General features: G+C 49.4%; 2 protein-coding genes across 13 annotated transcripts in view; one reads left to right on the top strand and one right to left on the bottom strand.

The window, feature by feature from the left end:
* Positions 1 to 5,596: 5,596 nt before the first annotated feature.
* C1H1orf43 (chromosome 1 C1orf43 homolog) lies at positions 5,597 to 21,218 on the bottom strand. 2 transcript variants are annotated; one of them, XM_054994807.1, is made up of 8 exons: positions 21,102 to 21,218; positions 15,233 to 15,334; positions 10,823 to 10,900; positions 10,474 to 10,591; positions 10,293 to 10,346; positions 9,072 to 9,238; positions 7,548 to 7,606; positions 5,597 to 6,602 (listed from the first exon to the last, which is right to left on the bottom strand). In XM_054994807.1, exons 1-8 carry the CDS (start codon positions 21,168 to 21,170, stop codon positions 6,404 to 6,406), a joined length of 846 nt encoding a protein of 281 aa, XP_054850782.1. In that variant the 5' UTR covers positions 21,171 to 21,218; the 3' UTR covers positions 5,597 to 6,403. The 2 variants fall into 2 exon arrangements, with proteins under 2 accessions (XP_054850782.1, XP_054850790.1); XM_054994815.1 differs by lacking the exon at positions 10,823 to 10,900.
* Positions 21,219 to 22,130: 912 nt separating this feature from the next.
* UBAP2L (ubiquitin associated protein 2 like) overlaps positions 22,131 to 26,623 on the top strand; it is a 54,507-nt gene continuing 50,014 nt past the window's right edge. For 2 of the 11 annotated variants that reach the window (XM_054994744.1, XM_054994719.1), the window contains exon 1: positions 22,320 to 22,532. The gene's annotated coding sequence lies outside the window, so the exon portion shown is untranslated. Of the gene's footprint in view, positions 22,193 to 22,319; positions 22,533 to 26,623 lie in introns of those variants that run through there. The other 9 variants (XM_054994777.1, XM_054994754.1, XM_054994770.1 and 6 more) reach the window with 6 other exon arrangements.

Here is a 26,623-nt window from a genome sequence, read left to right as displayed (position 1 = left end):
AGACCTCAAAAACAGGGGATTATGCTCTGAAAAAGAGGACCTCTGGCCATCATCAGCGGCCGTCCTAAACTTAGCAGGAACAAGACAGAACGTAGCTGCTCTACTAAACGTTCTTAAATCGGGGGGGAGGGAATGATGGTCATTTTAATAATAACAATAACAATAACAATAATAATAGCAATAACAACATGATAATATTCGATTTATGTACCACCCTTCAGGACAACTTAACGCCCACTCAGAGCGGTTTACAAAGTGTGTTATTATTATCCCCACAACAAAATACCCTGTGAGGTGGGTGGGGCTGAGAGAGTTCTGAGAGAGCTGTGACTGACCCAAGGTCACCCAGGTGGCTACAAGTGGAGGAGTGGGGAATCAAACCTGGTTATCCAGGTTATAGTCCTGCCGCTCTTATCCACAACACCAAACTGGCTCTTTTATTACCTTCTGGTTCAGAAGCCAAGCCTGAGGTTTCATTCATCCTTATGTCCGTGACTAAAAGCGAATGTCCCACTGCAGGCCAAACCCTGCATTGTCCCGCACTGGGCCTCAGATAGTGAAGGTTGTGTGTTCCCCCGCCGTAATGTATCCCATTAGGACACACATGTAGCCGATTTCCCCATGTTCTGCTGGTTTACGTTAGCCTATTGATCTCTCAGCCTGTCTGCCGATGGAGATTCCCCTGCAGCGATGGCACGCTTGGGTGGGCGCATGGACGACCTTGGGAAGGGAACAGCTGGGGTGTGTGTTTGTGCAATGGCCACAGAACAGAGGGCAGCCTCCTCCCTGAGCACGGGGAAAGGAGAGGCGTCGTACCCAGTACTGGGTCCCTATGAGAGGTAGTAATGTCTTCGAAGTGACCCTCTTGAATCAACAACTTGATACATAAGGGGATATCAAACTTTCAACAAAACATGGTGACGATAATATTTGATTTATATACTGCCCTTCAGGACAACTTAATGCCCACTCAGAGCGGTTTACAAAGTGTGTTATTATTATCCCCACAATGAACACTGAGGTAAGTGGGGCTGAAAGAACTCTGAGAGAGCTGTGACTGACCCAAGATCACCCAGCTGGCTTCAAACCAAGGAGCTGGGAATCAAACCTGGCTCTCCAGATTAGAGTCCTGCTGCTCTTAACCACTACACCACCAAGTTGGCTCTCTGAAAGATGATTTTCAGAGGATAATACATACTGTATTTAAAATACTAGTTCCCCTGCTTCCCATGTATGTCATCAAGAAAAAGAGGGAGTAATTTTACATTCACAAATACGTACAGTGATAAACATCTTATGTATAATTTTTTGGAGGATTGTCTTTGGGTCTTCTTCCTTTTGGGTTCCTCAAAAGAAAATCACCTTAAGGAATCAACTGCTATGGGGAAGCCCTACACGCTTCTGGGATTTATCCATAGTTACTCAGTGCTGCGGGAAATGCACTCTGTTCATGCTCAGAAGCACTGTCACCTGCCCTTATTTTCGTATGACCTAGATCTGAGGCCTGGAGCTTGCTCCTTGAGATCTGTTAACAAGTGCCTTACCCTACACATTTCAATAAATCCTCCAGCTTATTTTCAGTGGTAGCCTGTCTGCAGAACTCCCTACCAAGGGATGTTCGATAACCACCTTCACTGAGACTTTCAACCAGCAAGGATTTTTTTAAAAATTTCAATTCTTCAAAAATTTCAAGGACATTTCTTAGTCCTTGCGTCAGGTTAATTTTGATCCTGTACCTCAGATAGAAACCAGGGTTTACCGGGTCTGACTGGCAGGCTTCCTAGGCAACTCGGCGCCACAGCACAGCCCGCCTGTGGCACATGGTGGTTTGATGTGACCCACAGTGACAGGGTGGTTAATGAGGGAGGAAGATGGCCCCCATCGGGTGAGCCTTGTCAATAATGAGATCACGTCGAAGTGGTGATGGGCCTTGGAGGCAGGAGGCACCAAGGTCACAGCCAGCAGGAGGCTGGAGGTAGGGGCTTCAGACACCAGGAGGTAGACCAACTTGAAGAGGATTTCAAGAGAGGGCTGGATCTACTTTTTTTCGCCACGACAGCCTAAGAGAGACCCCCCTCCGGAACAGACCACCTTTTCAAAGTTTTTTTAAAAAAAGTATTTCCAAAGCCTTCCGGATAGTATAGTTTTTTATAGGTGATAGTATAGTTTTTTATAGGTGAAGAAGGTACCCTGACCTGAATAGCCCAGGAGAGCCTGATCTCGTCAGATCTCAGAAGCTAAGCAGGGTCAGACTTGGTTAGTAATTGGATGGGAGACCTCCAAAGAAGATCAGCGTTGCAGAGCCAGGCGATGGCAAAACACCTCTGTGGGTCTCTTGCCACGAAAACCTCGCCAGGGGTCGCCCTAAGTCAGCTATGACTTGAGGGGACTCTCCACCACCAGATAAGGAAGGGGTTCCTTCATATGGGAAGGATCCAAAACTGCCAAGCCACCCCTCTCCGTGGCCTGCTTTTCCATGGTAGCTGCCCAGAACTTGAAACCAGGTCTCTCATTGGGGTACTGCGTTGCACTCTGTGCCAAAGACAGCATTTGCACCAGCTTGCATGTGGGGTTGAAGGGGGGCGAAAAAAGGGAAGAATTTCAGTTTCCACCGTTCTGTTAACAAATGCCTACTCTCTCATAACATTGCTCAGATAAAACTGGGGCTCTTCGGTCAAATTAGAACGCCCCCTCAAGGATGATTTCTGCAGCTCGCCAGAAGAGATGGCTGGAACAAGAGGCAGGCCCAACAGCTGCAGGGGAACGCCCCTGAACGCTCTGCCTAAGTGTCACAGTGAAGTGCTGGCCTCTTCCACTTATCGGGGGAAGATGATACCAGCGACAGGAGAGGAACGAAGGTTACCACCGAGGCCTGCAACAGGAACCCGGGTAATGAAAGCAGATGAGGTCTTCTGGCAGCAGTTAAAAACAGAGGGATGGACATACGTGGAACGCTCGGGGCAAAAGTCTTCCATTATTTTGCCGTGGCTCTCTGTTGTGTTTCAGGAAGGGCCGCCACTCAGTGGCACAGCACTCCCTTCACACTGAAGGGCCCAAGGTCAGTCCCGGCATCTCCAGCTAATAAAAGATCAGGCAGGAAGAAATGGAAAAGACCTTTGCGTGAGGCTCTGGAACACAGCGGCAGCAGCTGCTACTGACCTTGAGAGACAGAGGCCATTTCAGCACAGGTTTATCAACCCAAGTTCCATGCTTTCGGGAAGCTTTCCCCCCACTCACTTCTCCATAGCCTTAGGGATGCCGGTCCCCTGGTGGGGGTGGGGGCTCCCTACTCCCAGCCTCCACCCCCCACTCACCTAGCCGGTGGTGGGGGAAGGTGCACGGAATAGGCCCGAGAGGCAAAATACCTCCTGAGCAAGTCCGCGGTGGGTTGACATCACTTCCAGGAGTGATGTCATTGTGCTGGCCAAGGGAATGCTCCTGTGTGTGACATCACTTCCAGGAGTGACATCTTTGTGCTGGCCAAGGGAATGCTCTGGAGCATGACATCACTTCCAGGAGTGATGTCATTGTGCTGGCCACCGGAATGTTCCGGCGCATGACATTACTTCTAGGAGTGACATCATCACTTTCAGGAGCGATGTCATTGTGCTGGCCACGGGAATGCTCGTGTGTGTGACATCACTTCCAGGACTGACATCATCATTTCCAGAAGTGACATCATTGTGCTCTGGCATGTGACATCACTTCCAGGAGTGACATCATCGTGCTGGCCACAGGAATGCTCCAGCATGTGACATCACTTCCAGGAGTGACATCATCGTGCTGGCCATGGGAATGCTCCAGCGCTTTGCTTCGGGCCAATAATTAAAGAATTGTCCCGGAAGTGATGTCATTGCATCGCTGCAAGAAGCGTGTGTGCCCAAAGATCTTTGACTACTGTGTGTGTGTCGCCCCCCCCCCCCCCGACCAGGAAGGTAAAGGGACATGGCAACCCTACCTAGGCTAGTGGTATATCTGTGCACCTCCGCTTTTCATCCGTCTTCCTCAAGCCTGTTTTTCTCTAAAGTTTTGGGAAAGAGCATAGTAATGTCTGGATGGCTGTTGTGTGGGAGGGAAAATTCGGCTTTTTCTAGCCCACACCACAGCTATTTTCCCTAACCCTGTCCCTATGGCAACCATTTCCTCCATCCTCCATTAGAGGCTTTTAATTTAAAAAAATCGGACCTAGAATATTGCTATATCGTCATACCGATAGATGTAGCAGTTCCTCTGAATTCCCAGCTTTCAGTAAAAAAGGAAGTCTCTAGCCTCTTCCCTAGCAGGAATACCTCTGCAAGGGAAGGGGCTAGAAACTTTCTCTTTTTTAAAAATGAAAGCTCAGAGTTCAGAGAAATTGCTACATCTATCAGTACAATGGTCTGTAAGTATAACAATATCCTAGTGCTTTGTTTTAGAAAAATACAAAAGCCTTGGTGGGAAAGGGGGGGGGTGCCACTTGCAGGGGACTGGGGCAGGGAAACCTGACACATAGATGGAGGCTCCATTGCTACTGCACTTTAGCTGCAGCGGCACCAAAAATGGAGAAATGACAAACCCCCGTTCCCATGTGGAAGCCCCTCAAAGGTCTGACTCTGTACAAGGGAGAGTCATTCCTATTCCTGCCTGTTTGGAGCAGCGGGGAACACAAGCCAAAAAACTACGGCTGCCTGGCTTTGGAAAGATGGTTTGCAGTGGCAGTACAGCTTGGAAATCAGTCCTTGAAATGAATTACGTTTGGGTTCAGTGGGAGATTTTAACCCGCCCCGTGAAGCCCCAACAGCTGGTATAGCGGCTACAGACATGACTCATTAAGAGGCCCCTTGTTCAATCTACCGTGGACACAACTAAGCAGAGGCTAGATGGCCATCTGACAGCAATGCTGATTCTGTGAACCCAGGCAGATCATGAGGAGGAGGGCAGGAAGGGTTACATCAGGGCTTAGTTCTCGTGGCCCCCTTCTTACATGCCCAGGGAAAGGCCGATCGCCATCTTGGCTAGGGATCCTGATGCTGTTTTGCCATCTTCTGGACATGGAGTCACTGGGGGTGTGTGGTGGTGGGGAGGTAAATTTCATGCACTGTGCAAGGGGTTGGACTAGATGACCCTAGAGGTCCCTCCTAACCCTATGATTCGAATTCAAATTGGTGGCTTGAAGTCAACATTTTCGTTGCAGCCTCGACTTAGGCCTTCCTCTCCTTGGAAACAGGGACTGCATGTTTGTCCCTTTTAACGACGAGTAGAACACTGCAAACGCTGCCTAAGCAAGCGGGAGGAAAATTGCTCAGCTAGGCGAAGCGACAGCCGGGTTTTGCATGAGCAGCTGAATGGGACGCTGCCAGAACAAGCTACTTAGCAGCAGCACAGTTGGCTCTTTTCGCTGGACATCCAGCCTGCCACCCAGGACAAGACCAGAGAACCCTAGCCAGAGGCAGCGTAGGCTGAGCGCTCGCTCACAACAAGTGCTATTCAAGGTCCTACAGCCAGTTAAAAAGGTTGAAGTTGGCCTGGCGCGATACGGCTTGGCTTCTGTGCCGCTTTCGCTCTTGCCAGCACCTTTCTCGGGGTTGCCGATGGAAAAAAATGACACAAGAAGGTGTGAGACTGGACCCATCTCCGTTTTTATTAAACAGCGGTTTAAAAAGAGAGGGGAGGGTGAGGTCGAGTCTTGCTTGGGGACCAATTCCCCTGCCCCGATGCTTTCTCTCGGCGGGTACCACCTGCTTCTTGCCATTACAGCTCTCTGCAGGGGCAAATGGGCTAAGGGTGCAGGACTGCAATAAGCCTCCAGGAGAAGGCAGCTTTCCTGCCACAGCCAAAGCTGAGAAACGGCCAACAGTTTTTTTTTTTTAAAAAAGCAGAAATCCCCGTGGCATGGTGACGGGTGATTGACAACTTGCCTCTCCGGACGTGCCTTCCCCCTCTCATACTTTTGAAAGGGGAAAACAGGATAGAATTCAGGGAAGGGAAGAGAGAGGAATGCTGAAGGGGAAAAAGGGGGTTTATTCCCACCTTTCGAAAGCAGGGGGGATGAATTCCAAAGTCAAAAAGAACAGGTGGAGTTCCCCCAACCGTTCTTGGCTCCTTCTAAAAGGCGGTGGGAAGAGGGAAGCATGCCTAGAGTCTTTATAAATAACTTAGAGAGGTAATTAAATGACATATTTACAAAACCACAAGGGGGAGCAGGAGAATTCAGGAAGTGCCCCCCTCCACACAGAAAGAAGCAACATGCTTCACGTCAGATCGCGGATTGAAATGCTGCTTGCTTTGGCAGCCGCTGTGCTCAGCCGTGCTCAGGCATAATGATGCCTCTCAGTTCACGCTGGCTAACCGACAGGGCACGAGCCCTGCTCCTCCCGGTACAGCAGGGAAAACCGCTCCAGTCGCTTGGCAGGCGGAGGCCCAGTCACAGGGTGCTCTCCAGAGTATTGTAGTTGTCCTTAAAGCTCTTGAGCTCCAGGAAGTGTTTGGCTCGTTTGCTCTTCTGGCTGGAGGGCAGGTAGGTCACCTGGATGGTGGTGGGGCTGGAGACGTCGGGCGAGAGCGTCAGGTCCTTGGCTGCAGACTGATGCTGCCGTTGGCTGCTGCCTCCGCGGGCTTTGATGCTGTGGCAAGAAGGAGACAGAGCGAACGGCTGAATCGAGGGGAGTGCGTTTGGCTGGCCTCTGGGGTATGGACAGGTGGTCCTAATCAGGAATGAAACTGCCCCACTCTTGATACTCTTTATGAAGACTAAAGAAAATGGTGGTTATTTGGGATGGTAGGGAAACCCACAGTCTCTCTACACGGGACATCTTACATGAGGATGCTCAAGTGTGGGGAGATGCAATGCTAGCTGGGAAGCGTAGTTTTAAAAGGCAGAACCGAAGGCTCGCACCTCTCTACAAAAGACAGAGCAGGTGGAGATTGCTCCTCAAAGGGTTTGTTACTTTCATCTTCACCTCCCCTTCCGGGAAGATGAAATTAACAAACCCTCTGAGGAGTGATCTCCGCTGGCTCTGTCTTTTAAAACTATCCTCCCGTAGAGAGGTTAAAATTAACAGCGCCTTTGGCTCTGTTTTTTTAAACTACGCTTCCCGGCTACCACTGCATCTCCTTACCGCTTGAGTGTCCTCGTGCAAGATGTCTCACGTAAAGATGCTCAGATCATCAACAGTCATGATTTCTGACCCTTTGGCAATCAGATTCTCACCTTTGCAGCAGAGATCCAAGGAGCTCCATTATATGACAACAAACCCCGCCCGCCCCCACAGGACGTCGCTGCAATCTGCTGTTTATCAATCACATGTCAAAAGCCCTCAAGGGTGTGCGGCATTTGCTGCACAGTACTCTGGACCTCGAACCCTGCATACAGTTTACTAAGACAGCGTGAAATTATTTTTACAGAGTTATTTGATAGATGGGAGGGAGGAAGAGGAGGAGCATTTGGGGCTGGGCCTCCGGCACTGGACTTCAGGTTGCACTGGTATCCTGCTCAGCTAGAGTGGGGGGGGGACACTTTTCTATTCCCTTTTGCTGACAACCCTCCACAGCACCGCCCAGCTACTCACATTGCTGCCAGTTCGTACAATGCTTCTTGGTACTTGAGATACTCTGTCCTGCCGAAAGTCTAGATCACAAAAGAGAAGCGCGTGTTAGGAATTCCCGGTTTATCGTACTTACCCCAACCCTTATTAAGCAAACAAAAAGCCGAAAGAAACAAGCTCCTTTAAGGAAAACTGGAAGGAAGTGCTCTTGGTTCTACAGCATCAGGCCCCTCGAGATGACTCCCTGAAGCCAGAAAACTGCAGCCGTTAACTAAAGCAGAGCTTTGCCACCGCAAGCTGAGTTGCAGAGATAGTTTTCGATCCGCTTTACAGACATTGTTTAAAGGACGTTTCCCCAACGTGGGAACAGTTTGATCTTGTGTCCTGACCCTTGCTTTCATTTTACATCCTTCCCAATCCTTTCAGCTGAAGGTGCCGGGGATCGAACCTGGGGCCTTCTGCATGCCCAGCAGATGCTCTGCTGCGGAGCCACGGCCCCTCTTTCTGATTGGATGAGCCCATCGGGAGGAGAGCACGAGGCGAGTGGAGGAGTTTGCAATTTTAAGCACAAGAGACCCATGGACCCAGAGCGTCAGCCAGCCAATCTCACCGGGCAGGCAGGGTGAGTTGGCAGTAGCCACGCCTCCTGCTTGCCCCCCGTGTCATGCCACCTGACATTCCCCAATCAGGGCACGCCGTCTCGCCGGCATCTGCTGCAGCGGGTGCAGGTAGCCTTTCCCATACCTTGAAAGCGGAGACAGGCAAAGTAGTTCACAACAACCCTGCAAGGAGGGCCGATGCGGTGAGGTGGCTAGAATGAACGCTGGACGTGGAGAGACCCAGGTTCCAATCCCCGCTCAGCTGCGATGCTCATCTCGGGTTACCTCTCTGCCTAGCTTGCCTCACAAGGTTGTAAGGATAAAATTGGGGGGGGGGGGCCTTCCTAAGAAGCTCTCGGGAAAGGGGCAGGATTTTTTTTTTTAAAAAGTGACAGACCGTTGTTCCACACTTCAGAACATGCCCTAGTTATGTTTTCAATCAACAGAAATGCTGCAGTGGAATTTACCCCCTCCGCCTCCCCCAAGGTCAAGGGGCTGCTTTGGATTTCCAGCAAAAAAAAATACTTTCTAGAGATGACTGCAGAAAAGCTAATAATAAGCGGAGAGAGGAACTGACACAGCAAGCCCTGCACTTGCCAACACAGCTGCGGCTGAGTTCAGTGCGTCCAAGGAAAAGCTTAAGAAAGCCAGCCTGCTGTTCTCCAGTTGGAAGGAAGTTTAACAGGCAGCAGCCAAGGGAGAGATCAAATCCAGCTCTCTAAGCCTGCATCAAGGATCTCCTCGCAGGTGGCAATTCTTACACCGGGTAGGATTTTGTCCTCGACTGTAATTCTTCACTGCCCTGGCAGTTGTTTGCTGCCTTGAGCGATGGAAACAGCGGGCCGTCAATCGAACAAATAAAACAAAAGGAGCTTGACATTTGCAGTGCCGGCACACGCGAGATTTGGAATTCGAGCTCCCTGCGACCGCCCGTTCTAAATGCGCTTACCCCTGTCCCGTAGCGGGCGTTGTCGTACCCGTCCAGGAGGGCATCGATCAAAGTCTTGCGGACGCCTTTGAACGGGGTGCTGGAGTTCCGCAAGTCGACCAGGTAGGCACGGAAGTTCCTCCCTATTGAGGATTTGGGGTGCCTGCCTTCCGCCGAGAATGGGATCTCTAGGGGGAGAAATGATAGCTAATGAGTCCATGGCGCCCCCAGCAGGCTGAACAGAGGCACGCAGGGCCGTGTCTCTTCTGGGCTCAATTCCTGCACCGGGCTAAGCAAAGATAAGTGCACCAAAAGAAAAATATACAATCTGTATTCTACTACTCTTTGCCAGAGGCAGCTTGCGGCCTCAAGGGCCATACTCTGGCTGCTGGAAATCCAGTACAACAACTTCCAATTTATGCAAACGCCCAGCTAGCCCCAACTGTACCCCTGCAGACATATTCTGGCAGCATAAACACGGCCACCAATGTCAGTCTTCATTTTGTCAGCAGGAAAAGCCTTGATTCTCCTGGACTATAAAAACAGTAAGTCTTAAAAAACTGCCATCAATGCAGGGAGGCAAAAGTGGGCCTCTTCCAAACTGGTGCCAGGCTGCCTTTCCCGTAAAGATGAAACGCCAATGCTTGTGGAGCATTTGCTAGGTCTTATTTTGCCTCTACGGTTCAAGAAATGAGGAAGCCAAGCCTCACTGACTGCGAGCAAAAAAATTAAAAAAAAAAAAACCCTGGGTACCAAAACCAGCCCAAATCCATTCTCCCCACCGCCACAGCCACGAGGTCTGGCAGCATGCTTGAAAAGGAAAGAGGAAAGGAAGGGGACAAGCATTTGGGAAGCTGAACTCTACAGCTGAACATGACACTGCGCCTGTTCTGTGCTGTCGACACTGTCTTGGCCCGAGATGTGTGACAATTTTCTTCCTTGTGCGCTCTTCCACCCCTGTCTGTCTCTTGCCTATGAGCAGATTCAAGAAGTCCAGGGAAGCAGAGAGGACTAGCTCATGTGAAACCCAGGGGCCGCCAGATGTAGATCCCTACTTAAGAGTCTGCTTTCCTTTCCAGGACTTAACACAAGACTATAAAATTTAAAACTTTATGGCTTGAAAACCTTTCCAGTCTCAACATTATGGCCAATACGTTACAGACAGACTGACTAATCATCACACGCACGCACGCACGCACACACACACACACACACACACGGGTACACGCTCCTATGTTTTACCTGAATCTCGGATTGCATCCAGGGCTTTCATTCTGTACAAATAGGAATAGCAAACTGCAAGGGAACACAAAGCCCAAAGGCTCAAGTCAGTGCAACGTTTTGTACACGGCAATGGGAGAGACGGAGAGGGCCCCACGACTCACCCCCACCCCTTGTTGCTGAAGGATACGATATACCGTACATGGACTCCTGGGCGTCTCCAGCTGATGAAGCCGGATATCATCTTGGGACAAGAGTTGGGGCTCGTACTTGATGTCCTGGACCCGTGACAGCCGGATGTCCGTTTCCTCTTTCAAGCTCTGTGGGAGGAGAAGAACAGACAAAAATCCATGCAGTTGACAGCCAGAATGGGGTGGACCTAAACTTCAGTCCAGTAGCACCGTGGAGACCAACAAAATGTTCCAGGATATAAGCTTAAGTGTAGGGTAGTGGTTAGAGTATTGGACTACGATCTGGGAGGCCCAGGTTCGAATCCCCACTCTGCCGTGGAAGCTTGTTGGGGCCAGTCACACGCTTTCAGCCTAACCTACCTCGCAGGGATGTTGATGCTGTGAAGATAAAATGCAGGAGGGGAGGAGATTGATGTTGCAAGCCGCTCTGGGTCCCCACTGGGGAGAAAAGCACGGTATAAATATCTAAACACATAAACAGCGGCCGAGCTCCTGCTCTGCGTGCCCGAAGCCCCGCGCAGCCTCTGGCGCCTCTTGCTAAAAGGCAGCGGATGCGTATCTGCGGGACTGCCTCTCCCTATATACACCTCGGAGGACACCTCGATCAGCAGGAAAACAGCTATTGGTGGCCCCTGGCCCCAGGGAGGCCCTCCTGGCCTTGACCAGAGCCAGGGCCTTTTCAGTCCTGGTCCCGGTGTGGTGGAACTCTCTGTCTATTGAAACCAGGGCCCAGCAGGATTTGTTGTCCTTCCGCCAGGCCTGTAAGACAGAGATGTTCCTGTGGCTGAGGCCGGGCTAGGCCTCCACTGGCCACGCAGGGCGAGGGAGTGGATGAATGAGTTAATCCCTCCCCATTAGATGTTTATACCATCACCCTGCTTAACAGCTAGTTGCACCTGGAATTACGTATGTATTGCCCACGGGTTTATCCAAGTGAAGCTAAGCAAACAGCTATGTCGTGGTTTGCTGCCATCTTGATCTTGATTATTTATTTTATTACATTATAATCAACTAAGCTCCTCTAACGTTTTGTAGATGCGTGCATTTTTATGGAGCATTGTATATTTATTGCTGTATTGTGTTTTTAAATGATGTCACCCACCCCGAGCCTGCTTGCAGAGAAGGAAGAACAGAAATCCAATCAAGTAAAATAAATAAATAAGCTGAAAAAGACCCCCTTCTGCCTGAGATCCAGGTCAGGCCCTGCCAGTCAGAGGGGATAATATGGAGCTAGGGAGTAATGGTGTAAGGCTGTTTCCAGCACTTACAGTTTCTGAGTAGGGTCTGCAGTTGGGTGGCAATGCATATCCTTTGCCAGCAGAAGACCCCACATTTAATCCCCAGCACATCGCATTTAAAAAAAATGGAGAGAGCTCAAACAGGCTTTGGGAAAGGGTTCCTGTGGCCGAAACCCTGGAAAACTGCTGCTTGGTTAGACCAGAAAAGCACCCAGCTAGACTGCATGTGTGCCCAGGAGAGACCGTGGCTCGGCAGTAGGGTACCTGCTCTGAATGTGAGCCCCAGCCTCTCCAGGTAAAAGATCACAGGATGCCGTACTAGCAAAGATCCTGCCGCAGGCCCTAAAAATGCAACAGCAGTCCTAGCAGGCTGCAGCCACCAAAAGGGACAACGCTGGGCAAATCTGACTAATAGCGTGATTACATTTTTTAAAAAGCTCTCTATATTTTTCAGCCCTCAAATATAGTGATCCCTGCAGCTAAGCGGAGCGTTATTTCTTTTCCGGAACGCAGACGTTTAACTGCTTCGGGGCAACGGCGCGTTCTCACGATGCCCTTGCATGAGATGGCCAGAGAGCACCTGGACCCCAGCAGCCATGGCCACTTGCAAATGACCCAGCCAAACACACACACACACACACAAGTTTTACCCACGGAACACAGGGGAAGACCTACTGGACCAGACCACAATTTAGAGTTCTGCTTCCAACGCTGAAACGTCAAAAGTCCTAGGATGCCGAGAAGCGGCCTACCAAGGTGAAAGTCAAACCCTGCCCTTTGTCCATAGCCTCTGGCACTCAAAGGCAGACTGCCTCTGTAACACAGGAGTTCTACTTAGCTCTCATGGGACTAACCTTTGACCAAACTGGTTATTTATTTAAAGTATTTATATGCCCGTCTTTCTCCTGTGCATCTCAGGAGCCAGCGATCTGTCTACTGTCCGACCCGTTCAAACGCACCCTCCCTTTTAACAATTCACCCTGCACAAGGGGAAAGAGAAATGTTTCCCGGTTACCAGAAGGTGCTGATTCCTACTTCGTACAGGTGACCAAGAAACAGCAGGTTATGAACCTGGATGAGGTGCTGTTATAGAAAGTCATAGTAGCAGTGCTAAGGAGGTACTCCAGAGAGCCGGTCACGTTCGTCTGTAGCAGGGAGGCCTGTTTAGAGATGCTGCATCCTAAATGCTAGAAGCCCTCTGCATAACACGCCTTAAGTGCGTTATGCCTGGATCACACTGAGAGTCTTAGTGATATCCTAAGCAGAGTTACTCCAGTCGAAACCCACTGAAATCAGGGAATTAGGATTCCACTGCCTGTATCGTCCAGTATCCCATTCCCAACAGTGCCCCAAACTCTAGCCAGAAGCTACTGGAAACACACGAACGGGGCATGATGGGCAATGCAGTCTGCCCCACGTACCCCTGGCACTGATGGGTATGCTGACCCTTAACCTGGAGCTCCCATTTCATGATTGTGGCTAACCACAGCAGACGGGTCTTTTTACAAACCACCTTAGGCAGTGGCCACAGCCACATCTCGCGGCAGTAATAATTGCTCCCGTTGCCTCTGAATTCCCCCCCACCAGTCCTACTGCATTGTTCCCTGGATGCCTTACACAGTACAAGGGAACATGAAGGGGAAACCACACAAGTAGGGATTTTTGAACACAAATCAAAAATTGTAATGAAATATAAAGAAGTCAATCCTAAATATAGTATTATAAGAAATCCAACTCGGTCACAAACATGTAGGAAAGTCAATATGTATGAAGAACCATCCAATAAATATATATTGGTGCAACAAAAAGTCATTCCACAGATAAGCTTCCAGTAAGGTAAGTAATCAGACAAATTCAATATAATGAAGTATAATCAATTGTATATTCTATTTCGGGTGGAGCCGGTGAAGGCGGGGTGCACTGAGCAGACGGGCACCGCCCTACACGCAGCGCCGTCTTGAATCCGCTGTTTCGTCTCAACGACCTCTTCAGGGGCGAGATGCTACCACCATACAGTACAACAGTCAATAGTATACAATTCACAGCACCATCAAAAGTACAATCACAACACAGTCAAGTCCGGCGTCCTCTTATACTATATTTAGGACTGACTTCTTTATATTTCATTACAATTTTTGATTTGTGTTCAAAAAACCCTGCTCGTGTGGTTTCACCTTCACGTTTCTCTGTATTTGAGTGGGTTCCTTTTTTATTTGCTTACGCAGTACAAGAGCAACATTTGAGTCCAGTAGCACCTTAAAGATCAACAAGACAAGCTTATACCCTGGAAAATTTGTGGGCTTTTAAAGTGCTAGTAGATCAAAATCTTGCCCTTCTACTGCAGACCAACATGGCCACCCACATGCATTTATGCTGTACAATTACATTTTTTCCCCTTCTTTAATGTGTAATCCAACCTCAAGGCTCAGTGAAAAAGGTGGGCTATAAATAAGCTAAATAAGCAGATTACATAGATAGACAGACAGACAGGTCTCTCCTTAATCTACCTCTAAGCAATATTGCTGTATCTAGCATCAAAAGAGAATCAAAGCGCCTTTATCCCACATGTACACACACCTTTCTTGATGCTATAAACCTCTGTTACGTCCCAACAAATCACATTTTTATCCCTTCCTTCCTCCAAAGAGCTTAGAGCTGTGTGCGCTCTTCTCCCTTCCTTTATTTTACCCTCACAACAACCTTACAGGGTAGGTCAGGCTGAGAATGTGTGACTGGCCCAAGGTCACTGAGTGAGTGCGGCTAAATGGAGATCTAAATCTGCTTCTTCTTAGTCCTAGTCCAACTGGCTACACAAAACCATGTTTTAATTAAACTAGCTCCATTTAGGATGATAGCCTGTACACGGGCCACTCCCCTAGCTATGGTTAAGAGGCCATCCAACAGGAGCTGGAACCCAGCCAGAGCAAAGGCCACCAAATCCAGTATCTGGTGAGACAAACCAGGAGGTGACTTAAGAGTCTCTCTACACGAGACCTCTTACCCGAGAACGCTCAAGTGAAGGGAGACGCAATGTTAACAAGGGGATGTAGGAGTTTAAAAGACGGAGCTGAAGGCTTCCTCAGTTTCACCTCTCTACAAAGAGCCGGAGATCGCTCCTTGGAGGGTTTATTTCTTCTTCGCCTCCCCCAGTGCGAGGTGACATTAACATAGCCTTTACAAACTCTTCAAGGAGCGATCTCTGGCTCTTTGTAGAGAGGAGAAAATGACAAAGCTCTGTCTTTTAAAACTCCTACGTTTTCCAGCTAACATTGCGCCTCCCTTCACTTGAGCGTCCTCGGGTAAGAGGGCTCGTGTAGAAAGACTCTTATTGCGAGGAGGATCCTGGTTTCAGAAACTAACCGTATGGGAAATCAACCAGGGTTCTGCATTTCATCAGAGCCAGGCCACGGGCTCCCACCAAGTCCCACCTTTGTCGCCTTGTTTTTAACCACTCCCCACCCCACCCTGGCCAGGCTGTGACCCTCGTCTTCCCTGGGGTGACGAACCCTCCACACTTTGCTTGCTGACAAACCTTGGATGCATGCTGCCCGACTGGGACGTGGGGGCCACGGCGGGACTTCATTGCAAAGCGCATGATCTGCCTCTTGACAAAAATGAAGAGCAGCACAAAGACCTGAAAGGAAAGACGTGGGGGGGTCAAGATCTGGAAGAGATGCAATAGTCTTAAACAAGGGTCATTTCGTAGAAAAAGAGCTGGAGGAACTCATTAGCACAACTCATTAGCATATGCCACGCCCCTTGCCATCACCGGAAGTGTGTCATTAGCATAACTGATTTGCATGTGCCACACACCCCTGACCTCACCTATCCTGGCTGTTTTGGACCCAATCCTGGCCGTTCAGGGCCGAAATTGGGCCCAAAATGGCAAAAGGGGGCTGAAAATGGCCGAAAAGGGGCCCAAAATGGTCAGAATTGGGCCGCTGCTGAGCGGGAGAGAGATCCACCACCCATAAGAGGCCTGATCCTGGCTGTTTTGGGACTAATCCTGGCTGTTTTAGGCCCAATCCTGGCCATTTTGGGACCAATCCAGGCCAAAAATCAGGTGGGTGGGGCCACCTGACATGTGACCTCTTTGGAGAACTACAGGAACTGTGTTCCTCTGTGTCCCCCCTCAAAATGAGCCCTGGTCTTAAAGATCTCCCACGCACACAAAGATACTGCCTATGCATATAGTTCAGTTCATTATACTTATATGCCGCCCTCCCCGCAAGTGAGCTCAGGGCGGTTCACAAGAGAAATTAAATATAAAGGTTAATAAATTAATTCAATAAATAGAATTAATATACATAAAACCAATCACTATATAAGGCATCAAATTCAGATGAAAAGGCTGTGCTAGACCCATAGAGTGCCGACAGTACAAAAAAAAAATGCAACAGCCATCCTCAGGGCAGGTAGGAGCATGAGCCAGCAAGACGCTGCTGCGGCACAAAAGGCCGATACAGTCTGTGGCTACAATTAATCACTTTTCACGACTTAAGAACTAAAAACATTACTGTGTGGAGCACAAACAGGATTTGTTGGGTTCTCAGCAAACAAGCACAGTTCAAGAAGAAAACCAACAAGATGGAAGAGAGACGTGGAATGGTCTCTTTCTTAAGTCTTTCTTGAACTAGGACATGCAAAACATGCAAAACAGATGATTCAGCCAATCTGGCCACATGGATCCTTGTCGTGGTTATTTTGAGACTAGACTACTGTAAAGCACTCTACATGGGTCTTCCCTTGAAGACAACTCTGAAACTGCAGTTGGTGTAGAATGCAGCAGCCCCGTTACTACAGAGGACTAAGCAGAACATACATGAAGCACTCATCCTGCAGTCGCTCCACTGGCTAGTTCCCAGGCCCAATTCCAGGTGGATGGTTATCACCTACGAAGTCCTTCGTGGCTTTGGACCCTCGTGCATGTGGGACCACCGCTCTTAATGTGCTCCGCCGCGGCAGCTTCCATCACCTGAACAGAACCTTTTGAAGGTCTTTCCATGCAAACGGGCAAGATCAGCAACTACGCATTGAAGTTTATTCTCTGCGGTGGTTCCCACCTTGTGGAACGGCCTGCCTGAGGTCAGGAAGGCACCCGCACTACTTTCATTCCACTAAATGTGCAGAAAAGAGGGCTCCCTTGCAGTGAAATTAGGTCCGCAATGGTTGTCTAGCAGAGCCCCATTGAGCCCATTGCCTACATTGGTTCAGGCTTCTACGTTTCCACAGGTCTGACACCCTGGGAGTGGAATGTGCAGCTCAGTTAATTAACTGCACCTGACGAAGAGAACTGTGATTCTCGAAAGCTTATGCTACAATAAAGTTGGTTAGTCTTAAAGGTGCTACTGGACTCTTTTTAATTGCACCTGTGAGCTGTTGCCTAGGGAAAGGGCCTTGAGAGACAAGGGAGGCTCAGCTCTGCAGGTATTCCTTCTCAGTTCTCAGGCTAGCAACGCTGATTGCAAGTGTACCTCTGATTGGCTGTCAATCATAGAAAAGATGGCTCCTCTCAGCTCTCACAACCCTGCTACACACTCGCACTGAGACATCGTTGGATCATTCCATGCTATCCTTTTCCATCAGCATGTGAGAGACTTTGCTCCATGCCAGGCCTGATGCCCAGACCTGCCTGGCATGGTTTATGGACTATGTTTGTGAGTATGAGCCTCAAGCTTTCTTCAGAGAAAGGCAAGTTAGCCAGCTTATGTTTTTAGTCAGTTAGCTATAGTAAAGGATAGGCAGGTTATTTGTTGTTTTAATGCCATTTGCTTGTGCTTTAATAGAGCGGTTCCTGCTACCTGCATACACTAAACTAATAAACATCATTTATATATAAGCCTTGTGTCTTTGAGTGTCTGATCAATGGTGTGCAGAATCCCCCAGGTTGAAAGAACCCAGAGACTGGCGAGTCTCAAACAAACGGGGTAAGCTATCCTTCCAGGAAGCCTGCTAGGGGTTTGAGTGGCTGTAAGCAGCGCTTGAAACGGCAGGCAAGAGGAGGTGAACAATGGTACAAAACGGCCCACAGGGACACTTTCATATGGGAGGGGATCCTGCACTGCCATGTACCTTTGTGATGTCACACTCTGCATCCCTCACGCTATTCTGGCCTGGGCAGCACCGTTCACATTGCCATTCAGTTTTGTATTCCTGGTCCTACCCCTCTGCTTACTGGATATTTTACACCGTTTGATTACATGGCAGCTGTCGTTATCGTTCAATTTTGAGGTCCTGGTCCTATTACACTATTCATTCGACGTCCTACGGTACGATTGCATTTCCCCGTCTCTTTCTGTACTCTGTAATCCGCCTGGAATCTCCATCAGAAAGATGGGCTTTAAAGAATCCAAATACATAAACAGGACCATGAGCATGTAAGGTGTTATTTTTGTGGAACTACACAAAGCGAGGACCTGAACAGAAGACCCAGACAAAAAGCTCATTTGGGAAAGCATGACAACATTCTATCCGAAACAGGCACGCTTTCCCTAAGCAGAGCGACATTAAGCACACCCAGCGACAAGTACTCAGCTGAGCAAAAATGCAAACCCTGCCTCGTATACACAGTTCAGAACACGGCTCCAGCAATGCCACCGCTGGCGATTCCGACTTGCAGCAGCTCTCCACATTTCATCCTGAGAGCCAGGGTTGGACACTTGTCAGCTTCCCTCAAGTTTTGATGGGAAATGTAGGCATCCTGGTCTTGCAGCTGTAATGGAGAGCCAAGCTGTGAAACAAGGACGCCTACATTTCCCATCAAAACTTGAGGGAAGCTGACAAGCGTCCAAACTGTGTCAGGCGTCACTTGTAGCTTGGCTCTGAGAAAGTGGAGTACTTCCTATGACTCGAAGCTGGGAATTTATGAACGCAAACAGTGTGCTCATCCATGGCCGTAAGATCATGCAGGAAGGCACAAGGAGCGCTCAACCTCTTACACGCTCCCTATGAATTAAGACCTGCTCAGTCCAGCGGGTCTTAACTCTCTGATGTGGTGGAGACTGCCCTCAAGTCATAGCTGACTTGTGGGGTTTTCATGGCAAGAGACGAACAGAGGTGGTTTGCCATTGCCTGCCTCTGCAACCCTGGGCTTCGCTGGAGATCTCCCGTCCAATGACTAACCAAGGCCGACCCTGCTTAGCTTCTGAGGTCTGACAAGATCAGGCTCACCCGGGCTATCCCGGTCAGGGCCTTACTTGCTAATACTGACACACAAAATTCAGCAGTAGTTTGAAGAACACCCCCGTGAACACAGGGTGGTGTAGTTCTGAGTGCAAGTATTTAGGAGTGCACAATCAAAAGGATTCTGAGAGGTTAATTCGGAGCAGTTTTATGAAGTGAGTGCCATCAAGTTGACTGAACGCAGTCCAATCCGTACCTGTTTATAGGCGAAGAATAACCTTAATTTAAAGAGGGTAGAATCGCACCAAGATGCCGACTGAGGAGTAAACCCAAGCAAGTTCAATTGGACTGGCTTCTAAGAACATGTGTAATTACAACCATGCAGCACGACCCTAGGAATGTTTTCTCAGGGGCACCCCACAGGTGAGTCGATGGGAGTCCAGCTTTCAGCTACACCCAAGACTGCAGCCCGATCCAACTGGCAGCTCTTTCAAAGCATAAACAGGATCACAGCCCAATCTGACAGGCATTTACACAGAACTAATGCCTCGAGAATTCAGCGGACTTCTCCAACCACACATAGGATGGCAGCTAGGTAGCCTCATTGTACAGGTGTTGAAGTTATTCAGTATCGGTATTAAGAGTGTTGGTCTAGGACAACCTGGCTAAGGCCCCATGGTGCCACAAAGCTCTCGGGGGGGGGGCTCTGCCATTACTTCACTCTAGAGTGAGTCAGTAGAACTTGACACTTATTGAACTTATTGTTTATTGAATGTCCCAGCCATTGATCTTATCAATTTCCATTGTGCAATCTGCCTTGAGTCTCTGTGGAAAAGGCAGACTAAAAACAACATACATCAGCAGTCTTCACCCTCAGTTTAACACATGTATCTCCCATCCTATCCTGTAGATTGCATTGACTGACTCTGCGTAATCTGCCTCGAGTCCCAATGAGAAAGGCTACATATAACATAAATACGCAAACATCAAAATACGTGCTTATGCATCCATGTGTATGCAAGCGTACAAACAGAGGACGGACATGCAGACGTATGTATGTATTACGGTTGCCAACCTCCACGTGAGGCCTGGACAGGGTTGCCGATCCCCCAGTGGGGACAGGGGGATTTCCTGCTCTCTCCCTCCCGCCACCACTCACCTGGCCAGCAATGGGGGGGCCCTCCCAGGACACGCTCCCAGCACAGTGCAATGACTCGCAATAGTGACATCATCACACAGGTCCTGGAAGTGCTCCTGTGCCTTGTACTGGGCAGCCTTGGGCCCCTGCCAGAAGCGTAGGACAGCTCCCAGGGCCTGCGAGATGACATCACTCCTGGAAGCGATTTATTTATTTATTTATATCATATTTGTATTCCACCCTCCCTGCAATCGTTTAAGAACGTTCCATATACAATATTTTTTTTAAAAAAAACCACGTTCCATATTAAAACATCATATAAAAATAGCATTCCTTGCATAGTGCTGAGTGTGTGTGCATGAGGACATCCAGAAGGCGAGTGCCAGCCCCCTCCCCAATATTCCATAGAAGGAAAGTTGAACTGGCAGCCCTAGGACTGGAGACCTCCCAGAACTCAACTGATCTCCAGGCCACAGAAATCAGTTCCCCTGCAGGAAACGGCTGCTTTGGAGGGTGGACCCCCACTGTGGCCCTTCCCCTCGCCAGACTCCACCCCATAAATCTCCAGAAATTTCGCAGTCGGGAGTTGGCAACCGCAGCACGTCCATTACTTATGCTACTTTTTACAGCTCGGCTTTCTCATCGAGACTCAAGGCGGATTAACCGCCTTGAGTAAGTGAATACAACCGGCACGAGGAAACCGACAGTGCAATCCCAGGCAGAGTTATGCCAGTCTAAGGCCATTGACTTCCGTGGGCCTTAGACTGGAGGAACTCTGCACAGGATTGCAATGAAATGACGAGCCAGGTGGTAGGACGGGGGCAACAGAAATCGAAACAACCCACGAAGACACACACGTATGAATGCACGCTTCCACGTGGATGCACGGAGATGGGGATACGAGGCCATTCTCCAGGCTGCAGGATTCCCCCTGCTAAAGAGAAGGGTGGGGAGGGCCCCGTTTCCATAGCAACCTGCTCCTTCGGCGCTTCCCCGCCCGCTACCCCCTGAGCCATCCTCGCCCACGCCCACCCGCGGCTGGGCAAGGGGGGACCGCCGCGGAGCTCTCCCTCGCCCTCCTGCCCACACGCCTTCCCGCGGCTCAGTAAGTTCAGCCTCGTTCGGCCCGGTTTGACCTCACCAGGCTCCCGTAGGCCATGACCAGCACCACGTTCACCCCAGAGAGCCAGTTGCTGTCGGACGCCGCCATCCCCGGCCGCGGCGCCTGGCCCAGCCGCCCGGAGGGCCACACAACATGGCGGCCCCCGAAGCCCGCCTGCTCCCCGTCACGTGGCGCCGGGGCCCGGAATGAGACCGCGTCAGGTGACCGGAAGCCAGCGGAGATGAGGGAAAGAAAAAGGGTGAGAAACAGGCGATGGTGGGGGTGCTATCACGTGATCGTGGGACGGGCGCGGCGCAGTCACGTGATTGGTTTTGATACAACTTCCGGTTTCCGATCGAAGGTGGTCGTGGGCCGGGAGGGACCCGCGAACAGCAATCCGCCTCCACAAAGGGCGCTGTATATATTGTATATATGGTATTGTATATTGTTTATATAGTACGTCTCCGTATGTATTGTCCCCCCCAACAAATAAAAGTTTTTCTTTTATGTTTATACCCATTTTATTTTTATTTTATTATTTCATATATGAAATTCCATTTTATATTTATTTTTAAACAAGGCTTCTATTCGTTTAGCTGATAATTTCATTATATTTATTTCAATTTGCATTGACACAAATGTATTCTTATTTATTTTTACAATTGGGTGCCCGTTTTTTTCTATATGTATTTTTAAACAAATTTATACTTCACCTATTTATTTTACAATTTTCTCTTTATTTTAAAGACCGGACCCCGTAGAGGCGGAAAGGGGTGAGCGAGAGCCTATCTTTGTATCTCAGAGGCCGCCCTTCAAAGGGGAACCGGAAATGAATGTGTCCGTGTATTGCCCCCTTTCTCTTAAGATGCGAACGTCGAAGGGAGTCACGTGTTCTCTTTATGAGCGGAGCGCGACAAAGAGGGAGCGCGCGGGCGCCCTCTGGACGGAGCGGGCGGGCGGGCGGTGTGGGGGCGTGGCCTCGCCCCCTCCACGTGACGCGGGCGTTCCGAAGCCCTCCCCTGCCGTCCCCTCCCCCTCCCATCAGCGTCACGTGGTCAGGAGGGGGCGGTCGCGGCCGCGCTGGGTTAGTTGTCAGTGTGTGTGTGGTGGCGGCGGCGGTGGAGACTCAGGTAAAGTTGCGCGGCCGCTCCGGTAATAGCGCGCGGGCCCTTTAAGCGCCGGCCCCGCCCCTCCGGCCGCATTTCCCCCTCGGCAGCCCCCCCGCTCCTTTTCTCCCTCCTGAGGAGATTTTTCTCCCCTTCCCTGGACGGGGGAGGCGGAAGGGGGCCGCCTGGGCCGACCGGTGTCTGAGGCGAGGAGGCGGAGGAGGGGACGCTGGGCCGCGGGAGGAAGAGGGGGGCGTGAGGCGGCGAGAGTTCCGGTCTCGGGCGCCAGCGCGGCCTAGTCGGCCGGAACGAAGCCGGGGCCTTGCGCAGCGCGCTTGGCCGGCCCAGGGGCCACCCGAGTCGGGCAAGTTCACACCGGGGCCAATTCCCCCCCCCTTCCTCGGATCTTAATCCTCCTCCCCGCTTTCTCTTCCTGCTTGCCTCCCCCTCGCAACCTTGACGCCCCGCTGGCCGTTTCCGCTTCCAGGGCTCGATGGGGGGGGGGAGAGGAAAATCCCAACTCTCCCCCCTTCCTTCCCTTCTTCGCCCCCCCCCTCCCACCACCACCGTCGCCGCCTCCCAATCGCAGGCCGGCCTCGGGCTCCTTCCTGCGGGGCTCCTCCTCGCCTTTCCTCTCCCATTGTTTGTGTCTTTCTCTTCTCCCTGCGGTTTTTTTCCGCGACGACGGCGGGGGGGGGGGGGGCGGAGAGGAAAAAGAGGCGGGGCGGCTTCTTCACCCCCCCTCCAAATATTTTCCAAGCAATTTAGATTATGCACGTGGAAATTGGGGGGGGGGGGAGAGTTCCCCGATCTGTCTTATGAAAACAAACAAAACTTCCACCCCCGTCTTTCAACACTGCTCTCTAGTAATCACAATAGCGCTCAGACTTTGTGTACTTTCAGGTTGGGTAGCCGTGTGGGCCTGCAGCAGAACAGCAGGACTTGAGTCCGGCGGCACCTTAGAGGCCGACAAGATTTTCAGAGAATGAGCTTTTGAGTGTCAGAGCTCCCTTCTTCAGATACAAATCCGAAGGCAGCTGAAGGGAACTTTGACTCTCAAAACTAGTTTTAGGTGGGTAGCCAGATTGGTCTGTAGTAGAAGAGGCAAGATTTGGGTCCTCTAAAGTGGACCCAAATCTTGACTCTTGAAAGCCTTTATGTAGCATGCACACACACTTCCAAGCAAGTGCATGATTTTGCTGTTATCTTTGCAATAGTATTTTTACCCCCATATTATGGGCCTAAAGGAACAGTTTGTGGCCATGATGCTGTTGAACTCAGGGTGTCCTGGCTCACCTCGGTGCCACACCAGTATGCGTGCATCCTTCCGTTGCCGAACATGCTCAGTAATTTCTTTACTATTTTTCAGATTCTTCACTTGCTCTTTTTTTTCTTAAGTTTGTGCCTCCTTTCTTTCTCTAAACACTTAAGGGCAACATATTTCCTGTGAGGTAGGATAAGCCTGGAGAAATCATAGATGGCATAAGATTTAACTCAATAGGGACTTGAGCTCAAATCTGCCATGTCCAACAATACAGCATGTTGACTTACAGAGCTGTGGATGTAGACCTTTGGAGCTAATGCTTAGCGTTGCATATCATGCTGATCTTCTGTGCCAGGAAACCAACTGAAAGAGCCAGGATTTCCCTGGACAGTTGCAAAATTTTGATCCAGAGGGTGTGGCTTGATTTCATTTATTTGATTTCATTTATTCGATTTGTGAAGGAAAGTAGTGCTACAAATGTGCACTAGAGATTTACACAGCTTCTCTTCCCATGAAAAGCTATGCTTACCAACTCTTTAGGGAATTCAGTAATTGAAGTGAGTTTGAGTAATAGCATTTACTTGTGCTGGAAGATCCCGAGCTTGCACCTGATTTCTGAGGCTTGACCATTCTCGCCCATTCTCTTCCATGTCCTTCACTGTTCCCCTCCCCCAGTAAACATAGTTGTTTTCCTAACCTGCTTGCCTCCCTTAATCAAAATAATCTTTCTGTCCTCTGCTATCCATCATTGCAGTATTGCTAATTAGCCACATGATAAATTCAGCCAGGATAGGATGGTTGTGAGAAAACTATATGCACAGTGTTCCCCTTCTTTGCTTTCTATGTTTTTCGCACTCCATTCAGGGAAGGTCATCTCCTTGCGAAAGAGAACTTGGACCAGTGTTGTGTAACAAATCATCTCTAGTTTTTCTTTGTTCAGGAGTTTCAGTTGTGCCATGATCGACTTTCTCAGCTGGGGTCCTTGTTCTGTAGAAACTGTTTTTAATAACATGCAGAATCTTTGCAGTCTTCGAGCGATTCGGTCCTTTCAAGGACATGCCACAGTGGGCTGCTGCTATTCCTGTTTTATAGAAGGGGAAGAGGAGCACAGAGAGAGCTTCCACAGAAAAACTGCAGTGAAGTGTTTGAAGATCCCAAGACTTCCATGTCTAAGTTCAACATACTCATCAGCACTGTGTCTCAAGGAGGATCCCATAATTTCTCAGAAAAGACTCTGCGTCCTCTCAAGCTTCTGCTTTTTAAAGTACTTTTGTAACTTTATACAGCAGCAGGATCTCTCACAGATGCAGAGCTTCTGTTTAAAAAAAATTCCCTATTGGCATTGCTGTTCCATGCAGCCCGATCTTTTGTGTGTTGACTCAGGGAGCAAGTCCCACCGATAACGTGAATGTGCAGAGGATTTCAGCCTTGGACGCTGCTGTGTGCACAAAACGTCTCATTAAACTCAAGAGCAGCCTGCCTGTTTTGTGTACCTGAGCTGTTTTCATTTGCAGCTGTGGTCCATGGCTGATTAAATTGCTAAAAACATGAGCACATTGGTCAGCATCATTGCCTCTTTCCAACATTTGTTTAGCAAAGAATTACTCTCCTTATAGCATTCCTCTTTAGGGCATCTTCCAAGTCTAAGATCCTGTTTTCTTTTTCTTTGATGCTAGGAGTTTGGGGAGAAGGAATCCAGCACCTTTAAGGATTTGTCTAAACCACTTTGTCTTCCACCAACTTCTCTAAAGGAGAAGATTGCTTCCAAACAACAGATGTGTTTCTTGGGTTGGTATAGTCTGGTGGTTAAATGCACAGGCTGTGACTTAAGTCTCCCCTGTGTTCAAGAGCAAGATTTGAGCCTCAAAGACCATCAAGGTTCCCAGGATATAATCTTTCAGGAGTCAGAGCTCATACCCTGGAAGTCTTGTTGGTCTTTCAGGCGCTACTGGACTCAAATCTTGCTCTTCTACTTCAGACCAGCACAGCTGTCCACCTGAAACTATCCTGTGTTTTAAATTTCTGCTCGGCTTTGAACTCCTTGGGTGTCCTTACACAAGAAATGACTTCTCTGCTCTCCCTTTTCCAAATGAAGTGGGTATTGATATTGTTCTAGCTTACAGGGTAGTTGTAAGGATTTGTGGGATAATATGGGTGTTTTATGTGCATAGGAGAGAGCACTACTGAATGCTATACGTTTGCATGCTTAACACCCTGTGGCCAGTCAAGCTGTTGCTTTTGGTCTTGGCCTTAGCATACCTCGTTTGTTGACATTACTTTTAAACAGATCCTGCCATCCTTCTCTCCCTGCTTTCTTGTCTGACTCCCAATTAGAGATGGGCACGAACCGGAAAAAAAACGAACTCCGCGGTTCGTGGTTTGTCGGATTTCATGAACCACGAACTTTCACGAACCTGCCCCGGTTTGTGAACCAGTTTGTTTCGTTTGTGAAAACGTCACATCCAGGCCAGCAGAAGGCCACTTCCGGGCCAGCAGAAGGTCTGCAGGAAGTCCATCCCCTGTTGCCTAGGAAACTGATTGATCGGCGCCAGGCTGTCTGCAGTGACGAACCAAAAAACGAACCAAATGAACCAGCCTAAAGTTCGTGGAGGTTCATCAGAAATGGGCTCTGATGAACCACCAGTTCGTGAACCAAGAACCAGCCTGGTTCGTCACAAACTTCGGTTCGGATTACAGTTTGTGCCCATCTCTACTCCCAATTGATGTAGTATTTTTCCTCCTGTGGCTTGTTCAGCATCATACTTCTTGATTGTTTCTGCCTCATGCTGCATCCTTTCTGTGTTGAATCCTCTCCAGTTTCTCAATGCCCATCTTGACAGTTGACACCTACCTGCTGAACACGGGCCTTTGTAACTTCAGGCTGGTTCCTGGATGGATGCAGAAGGCATAGATTAATATTTTCTTCTTGCTGCCATGGTTGGACTGATCTAGAGGAGCCAGGAAGTACGGTAGAACTCTTTCCAAATTCTCAGCACTGAGTTCCAGAAGCCCCTGATAATGCCAAAGTTGCAAACAGTATGAGAATTAAACCTCCTCTTGAAACAGTAGATAGCTATAGATGTTGGTCTCCTTTACTGAAAGGCCTAACATAATCAGGAAATTTATTCCGCCCACGAGATGAAAACCACTGACATTCTAATACAGGAAGTAAAGTGAAGCGCCTTTCTTAC

This window comes from Eublepharis macularius, chromosome 1 (assembly GCF_028583425.1).
Source record: "Eublepharis macularius isolate TG4126 chromosome 1, MPM_Emac_v1.0, whole genome shotgun sequence".
NCBI classification, from domain to species: domain Eukaryota; kingdom Metazoa; phylum Chordata; class Lepidosauria; order Squamata; family Eublepharidae; genus Eublepharis; species Eublepharis macularius.
The sequence above is the reverse complement of the archived record's forward strand: the minus strand, read 5'-3'. Positions and strand labels throughout refer to the sequence as shown.

Bases quoted from the DNA above. Each gene is read 5' to 3' on its own strand.
- C1H1orf43 (XM_054994807.1), bottom strand. From the start codon at position 21,170: ATGGCGGCGTCCGACAGCAACTGGCTCTCTGGGGTGAACGTGGTGCTG. The intron at 15,335-21,101 runs GTGAGGTCAAAC...CTTTCCTTTCAG, and splicing joins TCATGGCCTACGGGAGCCTG to GTCTTTGTGCTGCTCTTCAT. The intron at 10,901-15,232 runs GTTTGTCAGCAA...TTTTCTCCCCAG, and splicing joins TCGGGCAGCATGCATCCAAG to TGGGGACCCAGAGCGGCTTG.